Genomic DNA, 25,780 nt, shown 5'->3' on the forward strand with positions numbered 1-25,780 from the left:
ACCTTTCATTCTGACAAGTGTGGGTGGTTTGATTCGGATTCAAAATTCCATCACCTTTCATTCTGACAAGTGGGGGTGGTTTGATTCGGATTCAAAATTCCATCACCTTTCATTCTGACAAGTGTGGGTGGTTTGATTCGGATTCAAAATTCCATCACCTTTCATTCTGACAAGTGGGGGTGGTTTGATTCGGATTCAAAATTCCATCACATTTCATTCTGACAAGTGTGGGTGGTTTGATTGGGATTCAAAATTCCATCACCTTTCATTCTGACAAGTGTGGGTGGTTTGATTCGGATTCAAAATTCCATCACCTTTCATTCTGACAAGTGTGGGTGGTTTGATTGGGATTCAAAATTCCATCACCTTTCATTCTGACAAGCGTTGGTGGCTTGATTGGGAGCAACGTTTCTCTGAGAAGTGTATGTGGCTTGTTTGGGACTAAATCTTCCATCAACTTTCACTTAAAGTGTTTGATCTTTGATTGGGACTAAATCTTCCATCAACTTTCACTTAAAGTGTTTGATCTTTGATTGGGACTAAATCTTCCATCAACTTTCACTTAAAGTGTTTGATCTTTGATTGGGACTGAGGTTTCCATCAACTTTCACTCTGACAAGTGTGGGTTCTTTGATTGGAACTAAAGATGAAGAGAATATAGAAAGGTTAATTCTCTACTTACTATGTTGTCCTGAGTCAGCCGATTCTCGGCACTGACATATCGGGCAATGCATGTAGATATTTTCCTGAAGGCCGTAAAGACACGTAAGTGGACAATGGTTTTCATAAAAGGTATCGCATCGCTTTGCTCCTGAAATATTAAATCAACTGCTGAAAAATTAAACACATTTTAATGTTCATGCAGGCACCAGGTTTAAAATGTGGGTAATATTAGATTTTTTTGCTAAAATGTTTTCTTTTCCACAAACAAATTTTGCGATCAAACTATTCCGAGGTAAATGTTTTTTAGAATCGCAATTAAACACATTTAGTTTATAACGAAAGAAAAAATATAGAAGCAGTGTTTATCCCTCGAATCGTCAGAGAAGTGTGTGTGTGTGTGTGCCGTGGAACTATGTGTCTTTCACTGTGTGATGGAAGCGTATCTTTTTCACCTTGTTGTTTAGACCATACGTAACATAAGCATCTCCTTTATATAGGAACAGTTTCAGAAGCTTATAATTTATTTAGTACCGTATGATTGTGGAACATGATTCTAACACATAACTGTTTTGATGTTGGTCTCTTTGTGACAATAAGCTCCTTGCATCCTTTATTCTTCATTACATATTATATGCATAAATGGAACGAAAATTGAATTTATCAATATATTCTCTAAATATACATTTCCCGGCATAAATTTAAATCTCCTTGCAAATGGTTTCCTATTTTTCTTTGAGGTATTTATGTACATAAACACAATTGAACCTTTTATGTATAGTGTACAATTTTGAAAATCAGCGTATCTCCTAGAATATATTGTAATTAATATGCAAAATAAATTTGAATTGTTAGTACTTTATGACATTATTCGATTCGCCTTAACGGACTTTATACCATCATGTTAATGTTATGGTTTCCAGATTATTGCAAATAATTACCATCATAATGTTAACGCTCCGATGGCCTAGTGGTTAGAGCGTCTGCCTCGGATATGTGAGGTCACGGGTTCGAACCCCGGTAGAGTCATTTCAAAGACATAAAAATGGCCACCCACCATTCCATAACAATATAAGTTGCATTTGTCTATGATTTGTTGATTTCTATTTACACTTTTCAGCTACCTGTCATACACGGTTGAGAAGTTGGTTGAAGCACTGACGGGCAGTCTGTGCTAAAGCAGAATATCAACATCAGGGAATTCCTGTAGAGGATGGTTTTATACATGGACCGACATCATATGGACGTTTAACGACTTAGAAAAATCGGTCTCAATAGTTGCAATACATATTGCTAACGGAATACAGCTTAGAAGCATTCCGACATTAATTCAGTGCTGTGATTGCTCCATGTGTATTACTTGCTCAACATTTAGAGTCATGACAAATTTACTGTCTTTGCCAAAGTTAATAAACAATTAGGCACGGCTCTGGGGAAAGGAAGATGGTGAAGGGACGTAAATCCGCTTGATCACAGAAATCTAGGGAGACAAATGTGGGTCATTGAACTTAACAATTTCGTGCTTGCATACAGCGCCGCCAAGTGGTGTACGTTAGGATGATGGAAGTATTGTGGACAAACATATCTACTCTATATAAATATATTTGAAATGTAGTAATGTCAATACCGGACACGTACTTAGCAACGCATCCCTAAGTGTAAAACAATACAACTGTTTCGTATCAGAAGTGATATTAACAGCTACTCTAATTGCTTATGCTTACGTGTTCTGTTCCACAACAAAATTCAGCGTTTGATATCTTGCAAAACGTCGAGAATGCAGTGTAATCCATGCTTGAATTTATTAAACAAGGAATTTAATTGTAGTATATATATGCAATAAACTGACAACGAATAGTGCAACACTAGTATCTAACAAGCCTGAACAATTTCGACCCTTAATGAGTCTGCTAAGAAAACTAGATAAAGACAGCCATGCACAAATAAAATTATATTTCGCAGCCGACATATTTTCTTCTAATAATTCTCTAAATTTTGATTAGTAGCCTATATCTACTACTATAGCAATGAAATCTCCGGGATATAATTTGCGCTTACATAAATTTACGCAAAATAACAGATTTCGTTATGGCTCATCGATTTCAATGTCAGTACTAATATGTTCCAGCATCCTCAACAAGTTGAAATAAGCTAGTAGAAACATAATGCATTTAAAGGTTTGATTCCTGGAGGAACAGCCATGCTAAGTTTTGCAAACACAACGGTTTTTCTGTTTTATTTCTTTGTCTTGCCTGTTTTCTATTTGCCTTTGAAAAAGACTCATTAAGATTCGAAAGCACTCAGGCTAATTAGATACTAGTTGTTCCACTGTTCGTTGTCTGTTCGTTGCATTAACCTTAATCAATCCCCGACACATATGTCCCCTAGCTGGATCCAGTGCACTTGAAAGGACTGTTATTCGGCATATGATTTGTATTCTTTATAACTATATTTGGGTGTGATGAATTTTCACACATTCCTCTTGCATTTTATAAGTCGTCCTTTATTAATGATATGATGGTATTATTGGTATTAATGACACGATGGCATTAATGGTATGATGGTATTAATGGTTTTATGGGTATGATGGTATTATTGCATTAATGATATGATGGTATTAATGGTGTGATGGTATTAATGGTACGATGGTATTAATGGTATGATGGTATTATTGCATTAATGATATGATGGTATTAATGGTATGATGGTATTAATGGTATTAATGACATGATGGTATTGATGATATGATGGTATTAGTGGTATTAATTGTATGATGGTGTTAATGGTTTTATGGGTATGATGGTATTATTGCATTAATGATATGATGGTATTAATGGTGTGATGGTATTAATGGTACGATGGTATTAATGACATGATGGTATTGATGATATGATGGTATTAGTGGTATTAATTGTATGATGGTGTTAATGGTTTTATGGGTATGATGGTATTATTGCATTAATGATATGATGGTATTAATGGTGTGATGGTATTAATGGTACGATGGTATTAATGGTACGATGGTATTAATGATATGATGGTATTAATGGTACGATGGTATTAATGATATGATGGTATTATTGGTATTAATGTGTAATTGTGTTATGTCTGATGTTACTGAAGCTACCGAAGTTGTACCAAGTGTAAAGCATATCGTTGTTCTTCCATCACAGCACATGCTACTATGTTATAACTATTGAAAGTAATTAAAGTGTTCGATTCGTTGATGAACCATACATACCTCGTTTTCCTATCAATGGCAACAGTCCTGAAATAGATGTTAGAAACTCAAGAAGCGTCACCACTTATTGAAAAGGAACATGATATTCTGAATGTGCACAATGATCGCTGGAATGAGTTCATGCACTGTAATAGAAGCTTCTACAAATTTAGTATCTGAAAATTTTTGATCCGCAGAAAACAACATCATAGACAACAAGTGAAAACAAAAGACAATATTATATCCTCAACGTTTTGGTATTTTTACTACCGATTTCAATCTAGCAATAAAAGTGCTTAAACATGCAAACCGGCGTATTGTTAACGTGATTCCTCTAGAAGGTGAGAACACTGAATAATAACGACATGACTGTAAGCAATTTTGGAATATCAAACTTGACCACCCACCTTGGTGATAAAGGCTCTAACGTTCAACTGACAATACTACTGGTGTCTTGTCTTAGTCGTTCGACAAGGCTGATTGACAGCATGTGACAATAAAAAGTGTGAGTAGTCCTTGAAAATTTAAGTACGACTCAACAACTTCGTTTGTGCAGTCTATAGAATATTCTAGCCTTTATGTCCGCTGTAATAAATTGGATCCACACTCAGCTAAATATTATTACTATATATATCTTGTGAAATAGATTGGTCCTTACAATGATGTACAGTTTTGTTCAGGTGGTAAAGTCATATATATGTAATTGACACTATCGCGAAACAAGGAGCTGACAGATAACTTTAGCAAAGAAAGCAAGTTTGTAAATGAACGAAAAACACAAAATATAAAGGACCTCTAAAATAAGTTATTCAAATAGCCGTTGTTGTTGGCGAATGTATCTTTGTTACTTTTGCTAGAAATAACTACACAACAGGCTACCATTAGGTACATGCCAGGGGTATTTGTAACGTTCTGAATATTTTGTTATGCTAACTTTTTGGTTCGTTTGGTTCGTTTGAACCAGTTAATAAATGAAATGTCTATCATTGGCAAACTAATAATAATATGCAGCTGATACTGAAGCACACCGGCTACCTGCAGATATATGCAACGTAGCAAAGGTAAATAACAGTGACTTACAACTGTCTGAGATGTAAAACAATCCTGCTACTGAGCAAACAGCATACTGTGAAATCAGGACGCTCTTGCGGTATACTCCCAATGATATTAAGGCTAACATGAATAAAATGTACCGCTGTAATTCTTGGCAATACCCTACACTTTTGTGTTGGCTCATCGTTTCAAATATGGTCGCGAATCCATATAAGACACATTCTGGAAGACCAATGTATGCCATTGGTGTGTGAGAAGTGGCTGGTGCCAAGGTAGCAAATGATGAAAATGACGGAAATACAAGTTTCTTTTACTATTATCATTAATTTTCCAGCGATTTATAATATACTGAGCAATTATTTGAAGCTCAAAAGGATTTTGGGCAAGATGTCAAAACGGTTTTGTTCAAGAAATATCCTGGTTTTTTTCACGGCTCCTCGAGTTGAAATTGCCAAACAACTACTCGTCAAATATGAAAATGTTAACCAGCTATGTTTGGATGAGACTGGCACGAAAAATGAAACACGGATTTACGTTTTTGGACGCGAATGAAGTTAAATAATACAGTTTTCGATCGGAGAAAACGAGCATAGACTACAATTCACTGGACATGGTTGAATGAGTTTTATAAACATTCTTTTCGATACGAAAGGCCTGGTTCTGGTATTGATCCTGGTCATTGTTATGCCGTCACAGTTTTGCCACAGATTGTTCTACACTACTAAACCACCGGCAAATGAGGTATCCATCTAGTACGTGACAAAGCATCGGCGTATAAATCCGTCTTCATTACAGACTTTCTAAAGGAACACAACATCTTAAACTTTGCCACGACGTCCATACAGATCTGATTTTGCTCCAAATGATTTTGGGCTGAAACTCGTTGTGAAAGATTCAGCCTGAAGCAGACGATTTGAAGGTCGTCGAGCCGTTTGAAGTACAACAACAGTCTTCCAGTCAATGAACACTACACCGTCAAAGTGAATACATAATGGAACATCATCAGTGGAAGTACTTTGATGGGGTGCACTGAGATATTCTTTGCTAAAAAAAAGAACTCTCTTGTACACCGCACGCACACATACGCATATATATCTATACATTATTTAATGTAACAGAAGTTCAGAAAAATATCCATGCTTTATTCGTTCGAGCGCTTTTAGTTTTTAGTACATCATTTCTTTACTATATATATATATATATATATATATATATATATATATATATATATATATATATATATATATATATATATATATATATATATATATAATTACGGATATTTGTTTTCTGCATCATTTTTTAAATCTCTGATATTTTGAATTCTATAATTCAGTGCCTGGTTAGCACTACAATCAAATACATCATACATGTACACTACGTTGTAGGAAATTCATTCATAAGCTAATGTGGATCGTTGAAGTCAAGTCAACAACTATAGAGGTCAAACGCGAAACGCATTAATTTGAATGGCGGTCATGCAAACCTCAAATGAAAATTCGAGTGCATTTGCACTGTAGAGATAACACTCACGTCCTAATTGTTGATTGGTTATAACGTTTCAGACGATCATAACAGGACTGGTTGAGTTATTTCAAAATAATACGATTTAATTGTACGAGATTATTTTAGTGAATAAGAATATGTTGATTTGATGTGTATGTAGAGACTATATAATGAGAATAGACGCATCACGTATTCTATAATTCTGTCTATGCCAGTTATATGAGAGTCGTTGAGAAGAAATAGTGATTTATTTCTAATATTTGTCGTTGGATTAGGCAGAGCGGAATTTTTTAAAATTTAAACAATCAGTACATGTTGGATTACAAAAGTTTATTTAAGGACTTGAAAATTTAAATAATTCTATTAGATTATATGAAACTGTTTTCGACTTAATAATTTTCTTAAATATAATGTAATATATCCACTAGCGATAAATATGCATGAAATCCAACAAATTGTAGCAATCATAGAAAGGAAAAATTATGGTTTTATTTTTTATGACTAAAATATTTCCCATTTCTTTCCTTTCTAAAGGTGATCACGTTTTAGCGAACTTAGCAACATAACGTTGCAATTTCCGGTCATGTCTTGGTATTATAGTCTGATTGTTAGATGAGATCGATCACTATATCAAGTGTGTAAAGTTAATGACTGGGTTGATCCATCAAGGAGTAACCTGAATGAGTGAAGAGATCCTTGGCGGTGCAAATTTAATAAATAGCAGACATCCATGACAGTGTAAATTGAATGATATTTTATAATATTCCAGCTATCTGGACAAAAAGACAGATGACTGTTCCTTTCACTCTCCTTAACAGTAAAATTATTACACCTTTTGCACAATATTATATTTTGTCCCCGCCCACCCCTGTAAGGGATAGGAAAATCCTAACATAAATTATCCAAATCAATGTACTAGTGCTAACCCCATATATTTTTTGTACCATCCCCATTACGTAGGTTTATGACAACATTAATATAAAAATAAACATTACCTATGCATGCGCGCAGAATAATGTTTGAACCAACCTATTTATGTAGGAATACTAAATAACTAAAATATTACACAGTATAAATAATGACACAAAGTTACATCAGAATGAATTCAAACCTTTTTAAAAGTGATAGAAATATGTTACCAGTTTTAAATGAAAGCAACAATTTTGGCATCTAGAAATAATGTATATTTGTTTACTAGATGGATGGGATACAGTTATCTGTATTGACGAATGGCATTTAAGAGAAAAAAGGATAAAGACTAGAATATGGAAGTAGTTCACTCGAAACAAAAGCAGAAAATGAGTTTTGATTAAGGAATAGCAGCTCACAGATAAAGAGCGATGATTTCTGTTGACTGTTTGAAGCAAGTAACGAAGAAAGTACATAGCAGGTTAGGATCAACCATATTCTTTATATGTTATTGCGTACTTAATATTTGTCCATGATTGTAAGTTGTAATTTCGATTCTGTAAACATAATATTTATACAGTTAACTTGTGTCAATGATTGTAAGTTGTAAATAGACTTTTTACATAGCATTTGAGTTCGGAACATTCCTATTTAGTCTTGTTTATCATTAGATTGGTATTTTCCGTTGGAATCATTCAAATCAAAGTTATGTGAAAATATGTATTAATTCGGACTCGATAACAAATAATTCATTCCTGTTTTAAGATCAGTCTGTGGGAATCCTTTACATTTGTGTTGGGATTCGAGAGGAATTATTTATTTAGATTATTCTTTTGAATTACGAAGTGCTCATTGACGTTGGATTGATACGTTGTTACGTAATTGAACGCATTCAAGGATATTATTGGGTTACATTATTGTTGTATATTCGGAACAGTATGCACTTTTGGACTTGTGATAAGAATTATTTGGGATTTAATTTACGAAGCCGTAAGTGTCTTTTGAATTTTCAATTTTCAACTTAGAGAAATATATTTGGTTGTTTTTACTTCAATAATTGTTTTCACTTCTTTCTGTTACATATATTAAGACCTAGAGTAGTAACAACCTACTCGGTTAATTTGCTCTGATACACTTAGGACATCAAAATTTAAAAACCGGCAGCACAGTCAGAATTTCAAAGTATAAAATAACTTTAGAAAAAACTATCTGCACAATGTTTTTCTAGGAAATGTTTTAAATCATTAAAATATGATTGTGTAATCCGTAGTTTACAAACTGGAGAACTTAAAGGAGTATGATTAGGAGGAGGTGTTTTACGAAGTAAATGATGTCTATAAAACAAACGGAATGGCAAGTTAATTGGACGAGATGAAGCCAGATGAACTGTAAACAGTTTCTATTTGGAAAGTATCAGAAACAGTATGAATCATTTCAAGAAAATAGGTGAAATTACCTAAATCAGATGGGCATTGGCATCGTCGGCATAAAGATCCGTTTGCCATGATCGAATGGACAGCGTAACACCTTACCGGACACACTCCGTCCTTTGCCGGATCGCAGGGGTCAGGTATAGAAAAATAAACCGTCTTAGTAGTTGGACTTGATTGTGTAGTTGTCCATACCACTAAAAGAGAGAATTAATTTAATTGGTCATAAAATAAGTCAAAGTTGATAATTTTATTAGTTTTTATGTGTGCATCAAAGTGATCGTACATTTATAATTAAAGGATCAAATTAAGAAAGTAAACTGATGGCAGTCTGGAATTAGTTTTCCGGAACGCCTTGAGAAAATCGGTACAGTACCCAAAACAATGCCAAGTTCCAGCCAATGTCGTTAAAATGACCCACAGATCGACACGTCATTAGAAAACAGTAACGTTGAACTGATCGAATGTTTCATATGTGTCGCTAGATGTCACCGGTTAGATATGCTATAGGCGATAATCTTGCTCACATTTGTTGGAGTCTATTTACATGTAATGCTAGATAGTATCTCCAACCAAAAGACCAGTTCATATCTTTACTTATCGTCAGATGAAACTTTTTGTGCAGAATACCATGTTATGTATTTATCTTCAAGAATGGGTCGATACCGTTAAAACAAATCTTCATCATTCTCACCATAACATTTCGTATTCATTTACAGGTGGATGAAGCGTGTTAATGTGATAATGATATTTATTACATACCCGTTTAATTTATCATGGTTAATATGGCGTTAGATACATATGTTCAGTCTGTATTTCAATTCACACACTTAACGTTTCCCCATTGCAAACCCAGGCTGGAACTAATTTTACACATTGAAATATTCGATAATAATCCATTTATAAAATATCTGTAATGGCCTATTCCTTCTTGTTTTACATTATGTAATTTTAAGAAATGCAGCCACATTGGGTGAAAATGGCCGCTTTTGCCCGGTGGGGATAATATGAAAGTACTGTACGTAACAACAAGCAGTTTACGTGCATTTCACGGTATCTAGGCCGATAAATTCGGATTAATTGAGATGGACAGTGATATCTTGGACAGAATGTTTGTCAATGAGTTTTCAGATGAGACTAGTGTGCAAAGTGATATAAAACATGAGAGAGAGAAGGGGATGGAGAGAGAGCAGGTATGTACTTTGCCACATAAATCTTGTATTTAATTATTATAAATCCAGACAAAGTAAAAAGAAAATACCCAGGGAGGCATGGGGAGAGTTAAGGCATAGCTAGAAATGTCCCACATTTGGAGAAAACCTTACCCCGTGTTTAATTCACAAGAGACATTACACAATGTAAAACATCTAAAACACCAAACTTAGCTAATATCCATTTCAGCTTCAGATTTTAAAAAATATAGCGGTAAAATAATATTTTTAGGAGCAATTTAAAGTGGACTAGTTTACAATTTGTCTATTACAATTAACTAAAGTCAAATTTGCTTAGTAAATCTGAGTTCTAAACTGACAACCATTTGCAAAATAAAGGTACATTTATTACAGAGAGCAGCTGTTGTTTTGATTGTCACGCAAATTTACAAGAATTACACTTTGTCACAATGTAGTCGAGACATATTCAATGATGTGGCACATGAAGGGAACTGTATGTTTACATTTTAAATTCCTGTAACTGTTACAGTAGAAAATAAAGAGAATAAAATAGAACAATACTGCAATATAGTTTATATTTTTCTAGTTAAAGATATCAGAATGAATAATGAAAATCTAGTCCTCGTGTTCGAAAGAGACAATGCAAAATAATTTATTCTACTAAATGCAAACATAAAAATAGATAGTTTGAATGTACTGTAAATTAATGAGCGTTCGATATAATCTTAAATGTATTTAATTACAGGGCTGTAAAATGTGACTTAAATTTACTTGGAAGTAGAGTGTCTATCCAGTAAGTAGAGTGTAAGAAAAAGAACCACTTACCCACCCAAAACCTATGTTCCGCTTGAGAAATAACAAATAAATACACTTGCCTGTGACTAAATATTAAATCTATGTATGTCCCATACAATGTTTTTTTTTTTTTAAATCCAAAGCTAAAGCGTAGATTTATATATCTAATGCACACACACCAATGACCCAACAGAACAGTATACATCCCTGTTTCGTACATGTACATGGTGAGTGTTATGCAATATCATTCATAGAATGCCAAATGTGTAATTAATTTTTTTCTTAATGTAGACATTTAAGAAGAAAAAAAGAATATGTGAATAAAAAGGAATATGTAATAAATACAAAATCACATAAATGTGATAAACGTTTTTTGCCGAGTTGGGAGAAAGAACTCGTTTGATATTGCGTAGGAACATACTTTCGGCCCTGACAAACTCGACATCTTCCTACGCCATATCAAACTCGTTCTTTCTGCTCACACGGAACAAAACTGATAGATAGTTTTGTTTATTTCCCCTTTGATTGTTCATATAATTAATTTTATATAACACTTTCTAGACACTTAACTCTATCCAGATCTCCCTATAATGAATTGATAATATCAAAAATTCGAGTGACCAAAGGCACAGTTAAATTCAAAATGGTCCGGAATTTCAATTGATCAATTACCTCTAATAAATTCAACGTTAGAAAAGTGAGATTTAGGATATTTATATAACTAATAAACAGAATCTAAGGAATATAAGAATGTAAAACATTGATCGTTACATTTCCATTTTTAATTGATCTGTCGGTGGACCTGCTATTATCACCTCAAGAAACACTGTTAGATGCAAATACTGATTTAATGTATTGATCCCATCCAATTAAATATATTTCATAATGTGTGTGATCTTTGGCATCTTAACCTTTTTAACGACCACTCACATTTCAAAATTTGAACTCCTATTTACCGTATGCTTCTATCTTAAATTATTTTCAAAGAAGCTAATGAGTATAGCATAATGAAAACGGCATCCCTGGGCATACAAAGGTATAATAGCATGTACATCTACACCGGCATTAAATAATTTTGCCAGGTTATGACGGGACTCGACCTTAAACTGTTTGAGCAGTTGAGGTCTGCCTGACATCTTAAGTGTTCGGGGTTTTGTCCTTCGCCACAGTCGATGTAAGCCTTGAAAACAAAATCAGAGGTCTCTGTTTAAAGGTTATAAACATATTTTTTTAACTTATTTTCTTTTCCAATACATGATAATGTCATAATATTATGATTCTGATTTTTCGTGTTATAGTTATTGAATGTAATCTGTAAATATGTATTGATGTACTGGGTTTAATGCCATTTGCAGGACATGAATGGCTATATGTGGTGGCCATTATAACTGGTGGAGGACGAACCCGGGCAAATCCTGGTAAGAACCACCGACCCGCGGGAAGCTAGTGGCAAGCTTTCCCAAATGCCCACCTCACAATGGCCGAGCTGAGACTCGAACACACGCCGACACTGGTAATATGGCAGAGATCAGTAATGATGAGCGCTTTAAAACACTCGGCCACCAAGGATTCGGAATGTAATATGCAAATGTGCATATCGAAAACAATAAAGGACATCCGTTAAATGTTTAAAATCGTCGAGGTTACACTTTTAGTCCTGTGGATATTATTCTTGAATGCATGAATGCATATAGCTATGAGTAAACGTTTATCCCATTCAAACTTTTAAAGAAATAGGGAGTCTTTCATTATACTGGCTTTGCTGTTTTCTTGTTAAATTCATGAAATAGTTATGTCCCTTTTTTGAACACTATTGAATACATTACAAAGTAATTTTGTGCCCTTATTCACGTTTTGTTTTTAAATTTAATCAAACTATTTTTTGTGTTAGATAGGTTTTGTGCTATAATGTTTGGTGTTTTATTGTATTGTTGTTGTTGTTGTTGAAAACGAGGTATTCTGAAGCAACTTCGTTTCCCAACATGAATTAGGTGTTGCAAAAGATTATATTGCGTGTGGGCACCAGAAAGTTTTGACTTTTTTAAATCATAATATTGTCATATTTCTACACATGTTGGGTGAAGACTCTGTAAAGGACTGTCTATATTTCTATCTCGTAAGGGACTGTCTATATTTCTATCTCGTAAGGGACTGTCTATATTTCTATCTCGTACGAGTTTAAACCTTTAATCTCACCTCCCTGGCAAGCGCAATGTCTGCATGCCGTGCCATTTACGGTGGTTCCTGGGGAAGTTCCACATGTTACTGGACACATTCCGTCCTGTGCAACGTCACATGGGTCTAATATGGACATATACTCTATGTTGTTGACTATGATATCCCCTGGATGCTGCGTGATAGGAGTGGTGGATGGATATAGTGTTGGCCATGTTACTACAAAAAAACATAGTAACTATTTCATCTTAATATCTTCAAAAAATGTAGCACCTTATTTTAGCTACAAGGTAATTGGGACATTTCAAAGTTATCGTGTCGTTATAATTTTTATTTCAACTTAGGTTAACGATGCAAATATAAAGGATCATGAGAAAACATTATATATAAAAAACGCATCAAAATTTGTTTGCGACTTTGTGTCATTTTGCTTTAATTGAAATGTGTATAGGAACATTTTCAATTTCTTGTTTGTTATAGCATACTAATTTGTATTAAAATAGAAAATTTCGAACTTTTTGGTTAAAGGCTTCATTTTCTCATTAGCCTTAACTTTCGTTATTGTTACTGGACAAGATCTAACTAAGCAAGCAACTTCTATTTTCATTAATCGAAGATCAACTTGCATTATTTTAATCCTAAATTTTAGTTTCAAATTTGAATTTGATTACTTCTTTTTCATTCTCGTTGTTTCCATTGTGAGAATAACCTTACTAATATCATAGTTCCGAATGACATTTGCATGAGGTATACAAGTTTGTTTTCTGATCCGTAGGAGCATAAAACTATCATATGGCTATTATTAAAAACCCATATAATGGCATACAGGTGATGATGATGAAGAATCATAAAGAATCTGACTAAAGCGTCGCTCCGCCTCGTCATGGAGGAGTAAATATTTTATATGCATGTTACAAAAGCTTATTATTCCCGTATAACATAGCAATGTTGTGTGCAGAATTTATTACTGTAACTATCTTTATTAAGACAAACGCAGAAGTGGCAAGTAAACTGTCCCTCCATCTGCATCAAGCTGCATGTTGTGGGGCAAAGCCGATCCACGGATCGGCAAGGGTTGACCGGTGCTACGTATTCTACAGGCTGGACTGCTGCGCGGCTGCTCTTTGTCGCAACTAGAATTGGAGAACTTCGGTATTTATTTATAAAGCATATTATATAATATTTAGTAGAGAGAGAAATAGAAAAAATGAACGAGACCTCGTGCAGAATGAATAACCGATATTAAATGATAATAATTATGTTAAAACGTTATATTCTCTGTGTATTAATCCGTCAAGATGAGAAACATTTTGCAAATCACAAATCAATGATTAGTGGGGTTGGAAACGTTTTTTTGTATACTTATATATCATAGCTTTGAGGATATTTTGTCAATTTGTATAGACATAGTACGACACTTCGCGTACAAATGTCTATTAGATGTATCTGAACGAATTATGTTTTCAAGTCCAAGTTTAAATGCTGCCTTGAAACTATATTAAACAGTGGCCAACATAAAATATAGTAGTCCGTATGTGGTCGATGTATCGAACAAAATCTTCTATTTTAAATAATTGATCACTGTTTACACTTATTTTAACCTCAATAAATAAGTACTAATAACTTCTTTTTAAAAGCGGAGTTTAGAAGTAACATGAAAACGTATTGAAATTAACATTACCTAAAATGTAAAGTATCTGACATTAAACATCATTGTTATCTATGGGTCAAACATTAAACTGAGCATTAACGACCTGTTCGGAGATTCGGTCATGTACGTTAAGTTAAAATGAATTTGCATGGACGTCCTTTTTATACTGTGTTTCATCTCAAACGAGGCGATGTTTATCTCAAACGATGCTATGTTTTATCTCAAACGAGGACATGTTTTATCTCAAACGAGGCTGCGTTTTATCTCAAACGAGGCTATGTTTTATCTCAAACAAGGCGTGTTTAAAGCATATTTAGATTCTTATAAGAAACGTAGATCATATTACATTGATCGAGAATGAATTGCAAGAAAATTAAGAACCGTTCAGCATTACGAAATAAGTAGGAAATATTCAAGGTAAAAAAAAATATTTGGACACTGTCTGTGTAAGCATCACCCACCATTAATGGCCTTGGCCTTCAGTTTGACAGGAGCAAAAGGTTTCTTCTATTCGATCATACCCAAATAATAAGACGCTCGATCTATTTACGAACATGGTGGCTAGGAGTGGTTCTCGATCCAAATAATAAACTTTATATTGAAATCGTTATACATACAGTAGGAATAATTTAATGCTAGGATATTTTTTGGTTAATCCCGAGGATATATTTTATATAAGAAATACTTAAGTAAACATTACTTACGTAGAATGAGAGCAATCCACATACATGTTTTTCCACATGTATCTACACGCACATGCAGAGAACTATACATTTGATTCAACAAATTTCGCTCCATTTAAAGGACTCTTGAAATCGTACAGTAATATGACCTCAATGCAAATGACGTGATAAACGATGGAATTATTGACTTCCTCACGTACAATTCAATGGCTTTCGTTTTATCTTTATGTGACTCGGTGCAGTCCACTATCTAGGTGGTAATATAATTTATCCATGAGCGGTTTGCTGTATAAAATATGTCATGGAAAGAAGTTCTATTCTCCGACACTATGTAAGCAGCGTCAACGACATTTACGGGTTATATAGTTTAGCGTCATCCACTTAGGTTGATAGGTTGAATGATGCTTATCCGTCTAGAAAGACGCGTACGCGACCAAGTGCGAATCTGAAACGGAAAGCGCGAAATGCACGAGGTTTTTCCACAAGTGGACCCATTGAACAGGTAATATGCAGACCTCGTCCAAGATAAGAACCAGACCTATCATATGCCTGTACAAATATATATCAGCATAATTTGAATGTGTTACTATGGAAGCACTGTATCTGTAATGCTGCAAAAGCTCGTCAAATATCCTCACCTTCCGCTTCTTGCAAGCAAAAAGCATAATCAAAAGGCCTAAATTAATCATAATTGACAGTACACAGGATCAAACCATGAACGTTTGATTTAAGGAGCAAGCGATTGTACCACTATGCTCTCTAATCGATCGAGTGGAGAATCCGGAAGTACCGTTTAGTACCGTTTTGGGAGAGCTCCATAATAGGCGAGGAGTCTGTGAAACGGAATCCTTGGACAATGCAGAGGCAATTTCACGGAAGAAAACGATCCTTCGACAATGCAGTGGCAATTTCACGGAAGAAAACGATCTTTGGACAATGCAGAGGCAATTTCACGGAAGAAAACGATCTTTAATCTACATAAGATGTTCTACAAAAAAGTATGAGAAGTTTACATCTTGAAGATTTTCTCCATAACTGACCTTTAATTCCGAGCTTATATGGTCAGGATTAGACCCCTCCGCCAAAAATAATGTATTAATAAAAGGACAATAAAAATCATTAATTAAGTTATTTTCAATGTTGTGTTAATTATGGAAAGCATATAAACAAATCATCAGCCCAGATAAACATTCATCACAATTTAAGTCAAGGACAGGGTAAACTTGCTTCTGGACATTTTTCTATATATTATTTAGGTACCCCGAATTATTATTTCCCTCACTAGGGGTGTTGAAAATGAGTGGAGCGTCTAAATAGTTTTACTATTTGCAGGGGAGATAAATCTGTTGACTTTGTATAGTAAATATCAGATTAGTTATCGAAATGATTGCATGCTTTCATTCGACGACCCACACATATAATTTCTTTTGGGCGTGACATAGCTGTTGTCATTGGTTATATTTAACGTAACGGAATTGATACCGAGCCTCTGTGCATTCTCCCAAAAGGCAAACATGGTTTTTTTGGAACATAATACCAAACAATAGCTTCAAACCCGTGTCAAAAGGACGTTTAAACACACTATATACTTTTCCTTTCATGCCACAATAACTTTTGACAGTCCTCATTTTCAGATCCCTATATAACGAATGTCCAACATATACCGTATATCGCGCAAATATTGACGAATTACATGATGCCAACTTGAATCAAAGATAAATCATAGCATTCATAGTACTGTTTAATCCGACTAATACCCATTGCTCGAGAAACGTTTGTAGCCTGCATCGTTTCGCCAGATTATCCTCTTTTTCTCTCTGCAGCATTTCAGTTGTTTCCCTAAACCATATCAGTCTTTTCTAAATGACAATACTTCACGGAAAATAGGAAATTATAACATCCTCAGGATAATGTCAATGGGGCTTTTAAACTGGATTACTGACCTGAGTCAACAACTTTTTATGGCTATACCCTTTTAGCGCAAACGAGTGATGAGCGAATAAATTCCTGTCTATGTTTTTGCGTGTCCGCGCACTTGCTGTCATATTGTTTTATACAAATTCAACTCGCCACCGATTTCGAATGAGTGATCAGTCAAAAAGCAAGGGGGCAATCTGATTCATGATTGCTTACGATCATGCTTCGCGAGATCGGCGGGTTGCGATCCGGTCACCCTTATCGAGCATGAGGAGCTTTCAATTCCACACCTCGGTGAGGCTCGCACCCCAGCAACGCCTACACTTTACGACGGTTTACTCGATTTTAATGCCTATACATCTCAAATAAATACTAAAACTTAATCAGCTCACAGCGGGCAAATAATGAACATTAACTCGTCAAAAATCATAGCAGACCCAAACACAAAATAGCAATCGAATATCTCTAGTTGTTCACGGCGATTCCACTGCTGATAGCGGTTGCGGCTCCGCAGTTGCAAAGGATGTTACGTTAATGGCTATTGGTCTCGCATCCGGGTTACTCTGAAAAAGGCTGTTTGTGAACGCAAAGTATGCATGTCCTGTCAATGGCTTGAAGGGACAAAACTGAATTGAAATTGAAAAATATATTTAAAAATAAACGTTTCTAGAATATGTGTGGAGAACACCCCAACTTTCAGGCTTTGATGTATATTATTTCTCTTGTATAGGAAGCACTGAATCCCAGACTGTATTATTTTAAAGTTTGAAAACTTACACTTTAATGTTGGCTTGTCCCACAAAGAATGATTTATCGTATCAGTGTTTCAGACACTTGTGTGACTCTTTATTTTCCCATCATTCTGAAGGAGGGGTGGTGATACAAATATGCAATAATAAAGAAATACAAAGACAATGGTTTCAGATAATTATCGTCCGATATATTAATCATGTATTTGCATGTTTACATCGACAGACATCATTGATCAAATTCCATATGATGAACATAGTGGAACTTTAAAATTATTACGTACAACAGTATACTTCTAAACAGCAATTATTTACGTCACTTACTTCTAAGCAGCATAAAAATCAGCCAGATTAAAAAGAATAAGATTATACACTAAATACATTAGCATCTTTTGGAGCGAACTTTTTTGTACATGCATATGTTTTCGAGCATCTTTAACATGTATATTTATTCTTTACTGAAAAAAAACCGCTTAGATTATTACTATACGAACTTCAACTACAAATATAAATATTGCAGTATAATTTATTTCGCTTTGAAATTATACATTTTTAAGAATAGTACAAATCATTTTCAATAAACATATTTCTTTGGCAAATACTACATGTATGTGGGAGGGTAGCGTTGAGTCATGTCACGTGATTTGGTAGCGGCGTGATCTATCATCTAGCCTAAGTTCAATTGGAGATGCTGGCGTGTCAGTTGCCTACATCAACCACTACGTGGACGATGTCAGTGATGCAACATAAAAACGGAATACGATGCAAGTGGACAAAGAGAATAAGACATAGCAAGTGGTTTACTTGGTTTTGCTAATGTTGGAATGGCTTTAACAAACTTAAACCTTATATCTTAAAAGTGCACAATCGTATTTATTCATCTTAGTGGATTTAGTGGCGGGTGGAATGCAATAACATTAATGATAAATGGTCACCAAAGTTGCGATTCACCGATAATGTGTCCCACGAAATACTGCAATGTTTGAGCAAATTTCACATCTGCCGTATCAGCATCATTGGTTGCAGAAGATAAAATTTAGTTTCAGGCCCAGCATCTATGGATGGACACTAAATAATCATTGGTGCCTATGTTTAAGATCTTTCGTTGCATATCCTGAGGAATTCTGAACAGCCACCAGATGATGATGTTGTGGAATTTACAGATGAGGTGGTGGATCGCGTGACATCGAACGACAACATTGACTGTGATTGTGTTCCGCTTGTTGGTGCATATCTGCATAAATCGAAGATTAGCAGACCCTCATATAGTCAAATACAGTCTTGCTATTGGTCAAATGAAACTTTGTGACCACCCTGATACCATCTTCTAGGCCAACTTAAGATCACTGCACTAGAACGTGAAAACTCCCGAACGCTAGGTATGAAACCACCCAGGGGTTAATTCTACAACCAGAAAGTGGAATTCACCGACAATTCAACCTGTTACATTCCCAAAAATTTGGTTGAACCAAGGTCAACTCCGCTAAGAACAGAAACATATCGACTGCTATGTAACGAGGATGCACTTGTCGGTGTAACAATGCTTGGGAGAAAATGATAACAATGGTTTCAGACACCATTCAGTGGCGCAATCAGTATTGTTCTATATGAACATGGTATCAGCCCCACCCCACCCCTCCCCGAGAGAACAATCGCCGGAGATTTAAATATTCCCCTATTGTATAGCAGTTGTACCATTAAAATGGATTAAGTGGTTAGAAATGCGTGCTTGTTTTGCACCTATACAAGGCCAGGTTGTAGAGCAATTATAAAATGCTGTCACTTTAATAATAGAAGAGCTGGAAATGTTGTATATATATGTCCTTGCCTGCACACACCATCACGACTAAGCACACGTCACCAAACAAAATGATGCGTCTGAGTCGGTGTTATACATTCATGTTTACCAGACACACTCGCATGGCGACTTCTTAATTTTCATATATCTACACAGTCATTCCAGATTTCTACGTAAGAAATCAAGGTACATCTGATAAATTATAGAGAATTATAAATATAATCCAGACGGAACAGAAAGTGCTGACCTATATTCTATAGGATTATGCATGATAATAGTAGCCAGAATTAATATTTAATACAAATAATATCATACAGGTTGGAAATTTGTTTAATTCGTACTCTAGGGGGATTCGAACCCAGGTTGTAATAATGGGCGCCCGCACATAGCATATATATATATATATATATATATATATATATATATATATATATATATATATATATATATATATATATATATATATATGAGGGGAGGGAAAGCAAGTGTTTGCGGACAGAAATGTGTCATGCTACTAGTACTTTTTAATACCAGACATTTGAGAAAGCCCCTTTGCTTTTCAAAACACTGAAATGGCAACATTGAGCTACGAGGTCTAACGTCTGTAACTATTGGATTACGTTAATTCCGACATTAACTTTTTTTTAAAAAAGAAAAAGAAGGAAAGCAACATTTGCAAACATGCCATTTTTGCAACAATCACGATTTGGTCCAAAGTTCCAAACGAATCAATTTCGAATTTCCACGATTTAAAGAGATTTAAATCTCTCTCTCTCTCTCTCTCTCTCTCTCTCTCTCTCACACACACACACACACACACACACACACACACACACGCACACTATAACATTCTATCTAAATAGCAATCCTGAAGGGCTTTTGTCTACCTTAAGAAGATCTAGCAAAATACGAATACACTGTCATTGCACTTGTGACGGGTGCCAGTGTGCATGTTTCTTAAACATTTTGGTAAAAAGTATTTTGCGATGTCAATCAGCAACAAAGTTGAAGCAGAGGTGCTAGACGTTGGCTCTTTTGTCAGTGCAATAAATAGCAAAATAATGACACCGATAATGTTGGTATGCTGCATGTATATAAACCATTACATGCAGGAGAAGATACTGCAACGAGTTTAGTCGCATGATAGTTCGTGTTAAGTAGATGCAGTATGTGGTTACATGTATTGGTTAGGATGGCACTTTACAGTTTCGTATTTTGTATAGGGTTAGATTATTAAATAAACATAATTTCCCCGGCTTTCCTCACTGGTTTTACTGGCTATTTAAAAAAGACCTTGTATATCTTAGGTATAATTAAAAGAACTTTTAATTCTGCTCATTTTGGTGTATGACTTGATGGGTGTAATATAGGTTATAGAGTATACAGCTTGGCCTTACTCCAGATGTGCACCTGTAGGTAAATTATAAAACAAGGAGCCTATAACTTTATTTACATTTTATATATTTGGTAAATTGTTCATTGCACGTTCAGAAGCTGGTAGTGTCTGTTCTGGAAAAGTTATTTTTCCCTATTTTAATAACTGCTACTGATAGTGTACTTTAGACTAATTCAGGCTGAGTTTTTAGCACAAGGAAGCAGTCATTTTAGTTACCAGTGTGCTTAGATTATGTACAAGTTCCACATTTAAAATATCCAAAGAAATGTCAGCCACAGAACATAAAAGTAACATAGAGGTGTGCTAACATTCTTTCCACTGTTCATCTTGTAAATGTAAACAACTTCACCTTGCCCTTGACTTTCTCAGAAGTTCATACTATAATTTTTTAGAACAAACAAGATTGAACAAGTATATCATGAGTGAAAACTTGAGAAAGCTACAATCAGATGGTGGTGCCGCGTAAAATATTATTAATAAATCTGTACACGTTGTATTCTGCGCCATAAAAGTGTAGACTATCACCTGTCGGACACTAACATATCACTGTCAACTATTACACTTTATAACGTGCAAAACAAAAGTGTACACTATCACCTGTTATATACTAACACATTAAAGCCAGCTTTGTGTTTTTCATTGTTGTTGTTGTTGCTGTTATGGGGTTTAACGCCATTTTCAGCACAAGATAGGCTATAAGTGACGGCCAGTATAACTGGCGGTGGATCAAGTCGGAAGAAAGGCTGGGAAGAACCACCTACTCACGAGAAACTTCAGGCAAGCTTTCTCACGCATCCACATTGACCGGACCCGAAACTCGAACCCATGCAGACAGAGGTGAGATGGTAGTGGAATGTGCAGGTGAGCGCTTTAGACTACTCATCTATTCGCGGCCCCTGTTCTTCCTTTGTAATTCAGTTTTGATATTGTATTTGCAAAACCGGCTGAAGTGGGAGAAGGCAGAAGGCATGAATACGAAACAGGAAGTTTCAGTACGATACGATAACCTCCGAAAATCACCTGCGCGTACGGAAATAGAGATGCATTCTTTCATTAATACATTACGACAGGGAGAGAATATTTGAAAAAGCAGCTAGTACACCCACAAACCAATCGTACACATGATTCTCCCAAAACGAACCTGAAGAGTCGTGTGATACTGTATAAAAAGTTTTGGGAAAGTGAACCTGAAAAGTTTTACAACTCCGCAAATAAAACATATCGGTGGCCATACGTCGAACAATATTTATACCCAACATTTTCAGCAGTTTACGGAAGTCACTAAATATGTATTTTTATGGACAACAAACGCATTCATAAATCAATGTCTTAAGTGTCAATAATTTGTACCCTGACATTTATTATACCTGGCTTGATCTGGGAAGTGCACACTTTGACAGATTCCATGACAGTGGTATTAAATTAACCACGGTGCAAAGAAATGTCCACTTGAATTATAGAGAAAAAGATAGTGTTAATGCTGAGTAAATGTATATTAATTTATTTCTGTATGATGGTAAAATTAATATTAAAAACAATCAGCAAAATCAATTTTGTTTTCGGCATGGACTGACTAATTGTGGTGAAACAGTGTTTGTACAAAATCTGATACAAATTTAATACACACACCTTTCAATTACATGGCTAGCCGCCACCCACTATTACGAATCTATGGTCTTAAAACAAGTAATAGAAAAGAGTGAGAATCAACCAGCTTTGTAAAATTCAACAAATATTTTATTTCGCCAAAATACCAAGTGAAAATGAATACAAAATGAAACTTACGATATTTTAAATTAAATTTCAAATAATCCTATAATTATATACACAAATTCCAATAATTAAAGTTTTGAAGAAAAAAACGTTAGTGGAAATTCAAATTAAATCCAAGTCTGAAAGTGTAGATGTTCCTGTGATGGCCCGTATAGAAGCGATGTGCCAACAGTCTTGTGTTGGATCATAATAATACAGTCGAGTAATATATCCTTCTTTGAAATTTCCCTATAATTTCAAGTCTCTATTTCCGAGAATGTTATTTCAGAAGAAAACTTTGTATTTCCAGTTAATAAATAAATTTCACATCAAATGAATTAATGGATAAAACAATGATACAATTTATTCTGCTAGGGTCTTAAAGTACCAGTGAATATTTTTAAAACAAGTCAGATTTATATCCTAAACTAAGACTTTCAAAGAGACACTTAATAAGCTTCAAAAGTAGGTCGTTCTAGAACAATTTTAGTTATAATTATAAGGTCCATCAAAAAATTCACAATAAAGCACGTGATAATGATCACGTAGTGTAGCTATAAATAAAAATATAGTGCCCTTCACAAAGCTTTAGAAAATGATCCTCACTCAGAAACATAAACAATTGTTTACAAAATTGTCACAGATTTTGGACACGGTCAGCTGTTAGATAAAATGTTATGTTATCTACAGCATATAATGACACAACCGTTCACAAACACAAAATCATTACTACCACCTTCGTATCAGAAGAAAGAAACCTCTCTCTTACTGGAACTTGAAATTAAGAAGATAATACAGCTGGTTTAAGTTGAATACAGGCAACACATTTCTGTAAGTTTCGAAATTATCCAAGAACGCTCAAGTTCTTGTTTGTGTTCTTTAACAGGTTCGCATACCTAAATAATCAATCCTCCCGATGGAATATGGTAGAAGAGAGATTAACTTGTACTGCACAACTACTGTCTCCCGACAACGTGTCTTGCGTAGTCAGGAAACGTAAGTATGGTTTTCCTATTCGCTTCAAGTACGTTTGCTGGAATATTGCTACATTTTGGCAGAGACTGCTAGCAAACCACATAGAAAAAGAGACAAAAGATTCATCTTCAGACTTGATGACAATGCCGATTGTATTATTATTATTATTAGTAGTAGCAGTATTATTATCATTATAAAGGTCACTAAACTTACAATAAAAAATACAATCAATTGAATTTTCTTTCTTTTTCTCTTTCTCTTTTTTATTGTTTCTTGCAAGTTTACTATTTTGCCCAAAAATCCAAAGTGATATGCATTGAAATGAACTCTTCTTTGATATCATTCCAGTAACATGTATGTGTGTGCGTGTGTGCGTGTGTGTGTGTGTGTGCGCGCGCGCGCGTGCGTGTGTGTGTGTGTGTGTGTTAGAGAGTCAGAGATAGAGACAGAAAAATGGGTCGGTGGGGGAGAAATAGATAATTTCATACACGATGCTTTCAATATGAGCAGATTTTATGCGCCTGTATACTTGTACATATATGCATACATGCTTGTGTGAGAGAGACACGTGTACATTATGCATTCAGATTATGCATACTTTTAAGAGTGTGTGATAGACGTATAAATTATGCTTTTTCATCTTAGAAAAATAAGATACAATTTAAAATTAACCTGCCTCTGTAAGCAAGGATCATAATAAATTAGTTTATATATATAATTGATAAAAGGATTTTGTATCGAATGATGTGGCAAATATATGATAAGGGCAACATATCCTTCTTTTTTTATGTTTATCTACGGTGAAAATGAAAAATACACATCATCAGTTCAATTTTAGCAACAATGCAAAGCAAACTTAACGAGACATTTAATAGTTTTTGTCCTATTGCAATATATAGCTAAAAAGTGAATGTTTTAAAATATTTTATGTGAAGGCATAGAATATATATATATATATATATATATATATATATATATATATATATATATATATATATATATATATATATATATATATATATATATATATATATATATTGGGGTGTTGTCTGTCTCTGGGGTGTTGCCATCGTCTGCTGTGACTGTGCAGGCCTATACACGAGTGACAGTCCCTATTGCAGTTGGTGCAGACATATTGGGAAGTCTGAGTTACTGTGGTTGCTGCCGCGTTCTTCTTTCTCTCACGTTTCTATGCCGACAACTGGCCTCTCCTCGCATCAGCGACTGATACGCTCTTGCTTACCGTCAGTCTCCAGGTGAGTCGGTACTCGGCCAGCACTTCCCATCCATCGGGTGAAATGTCGCATGCCTTCGTGTCCCTCTTGCACACATCCTTGAAATGGAGTGAGGGACGGCCGACTCTTCTCGTCACAGTGGCCAACTGTCCATATAGAACGTCCTTTGGCAGTCTCCCATCCTCCATGCGTCGGACGTGTCTCAGCCATCGAAGGCGGCGTTTGCTCAGCAGGGAGTACATGCTGGGGGTACTTGCACGCTGCAGGATCTCGCTGTGTGAGACACCGTCTTGCCAGCTGATTTTCAGGATGCGTTTTAAGCACGGTGTATGGCAGGAGTTGAGCCGGCGCTCTTGCCTCATGTAGGTACTCCAGGTCTTCCATATAGAAGGGTGCTGAGAACACAGGCCTGGTAGACTTGATCCTTAGTGTGCTTTGTCAGCGCGTTTGTTTTCCCACACCCTCTTCGTTAGTCGTACCATGATGGTGTTTGCCTTTCCAGGCATTCTTTCCAGCTCCATATTAAACGAGTGAGTGTTGCTGAAGGTTGACCACAGGTAGGTAAAGTTGTTGACTGCTTCCAGGGTGACACCGTCAATTTTGATCGAAGGGGCAATAGTGGTATCTTGCACGCTGACAATTGTCTTTTCCAGGCAGATGGTGAGCCAAGACTGCATGCAGGCATCAGCGAAACGGCCTCCCAG

General features: G+C 35.3%; 1 protein-coding gene across 1 annotated transcript in view; it reads right to left on the reverse strand.

Moving 5' to 3' along the window:
* Positions 1-15,737, reverse strand: part of LOC149794092 (uncharacterized) — a 29,636-nt gene extending 13,899 nt beyond the window's left edge. The window contains exons 1-6 of the mRNA XM_089966519.1: positions 15,276-15,737; positions 13,889-14,053; positions 12,942-13,139; positions 8,805-8,975; positions 3,902-3,928; positions 683-811 (exon numbers count right to left, since the gene is read on the reverse strand). Of these exons, the coding sequence (XP_089822645.1) occupies positions 683-811; positions 3,902-3,928; positions 8,805-8,975; positions 12,942-13,139; positions 13,889-14,053; positions 15,276-15,369 (784 nt within the window). The 5' untranslated portion in view covers positions 15,370-15,737. The remainder of the gene's footprint in view (positions 1-682; positions 812-3,901; positions 3,929-8,804; positions 8,976-12,941; positions 13,140-13,888; positions 14,054-15,275) is intronic.
* Between the last annotated feature and the right edge of the window lie 10,043 nt (positions 15,738-25,780).

Source organism: Sinohyriopsis cumingii, chromosome 8 (genome assembly GCF_028554795.1).
Source record: "Sinohyriopsis cumingii isolate HCF-2022 chromosome 8, ASM2855479v2, whole genome shotgun sequence".
Taxonomy (NCBI): domain Eukaryota; kingdom Metazoa; phylum Mollusca; class Bivalvia; order Unionida; family Unionidae; genus Sinohyriopsis; species Sinohyriopsis cumingii.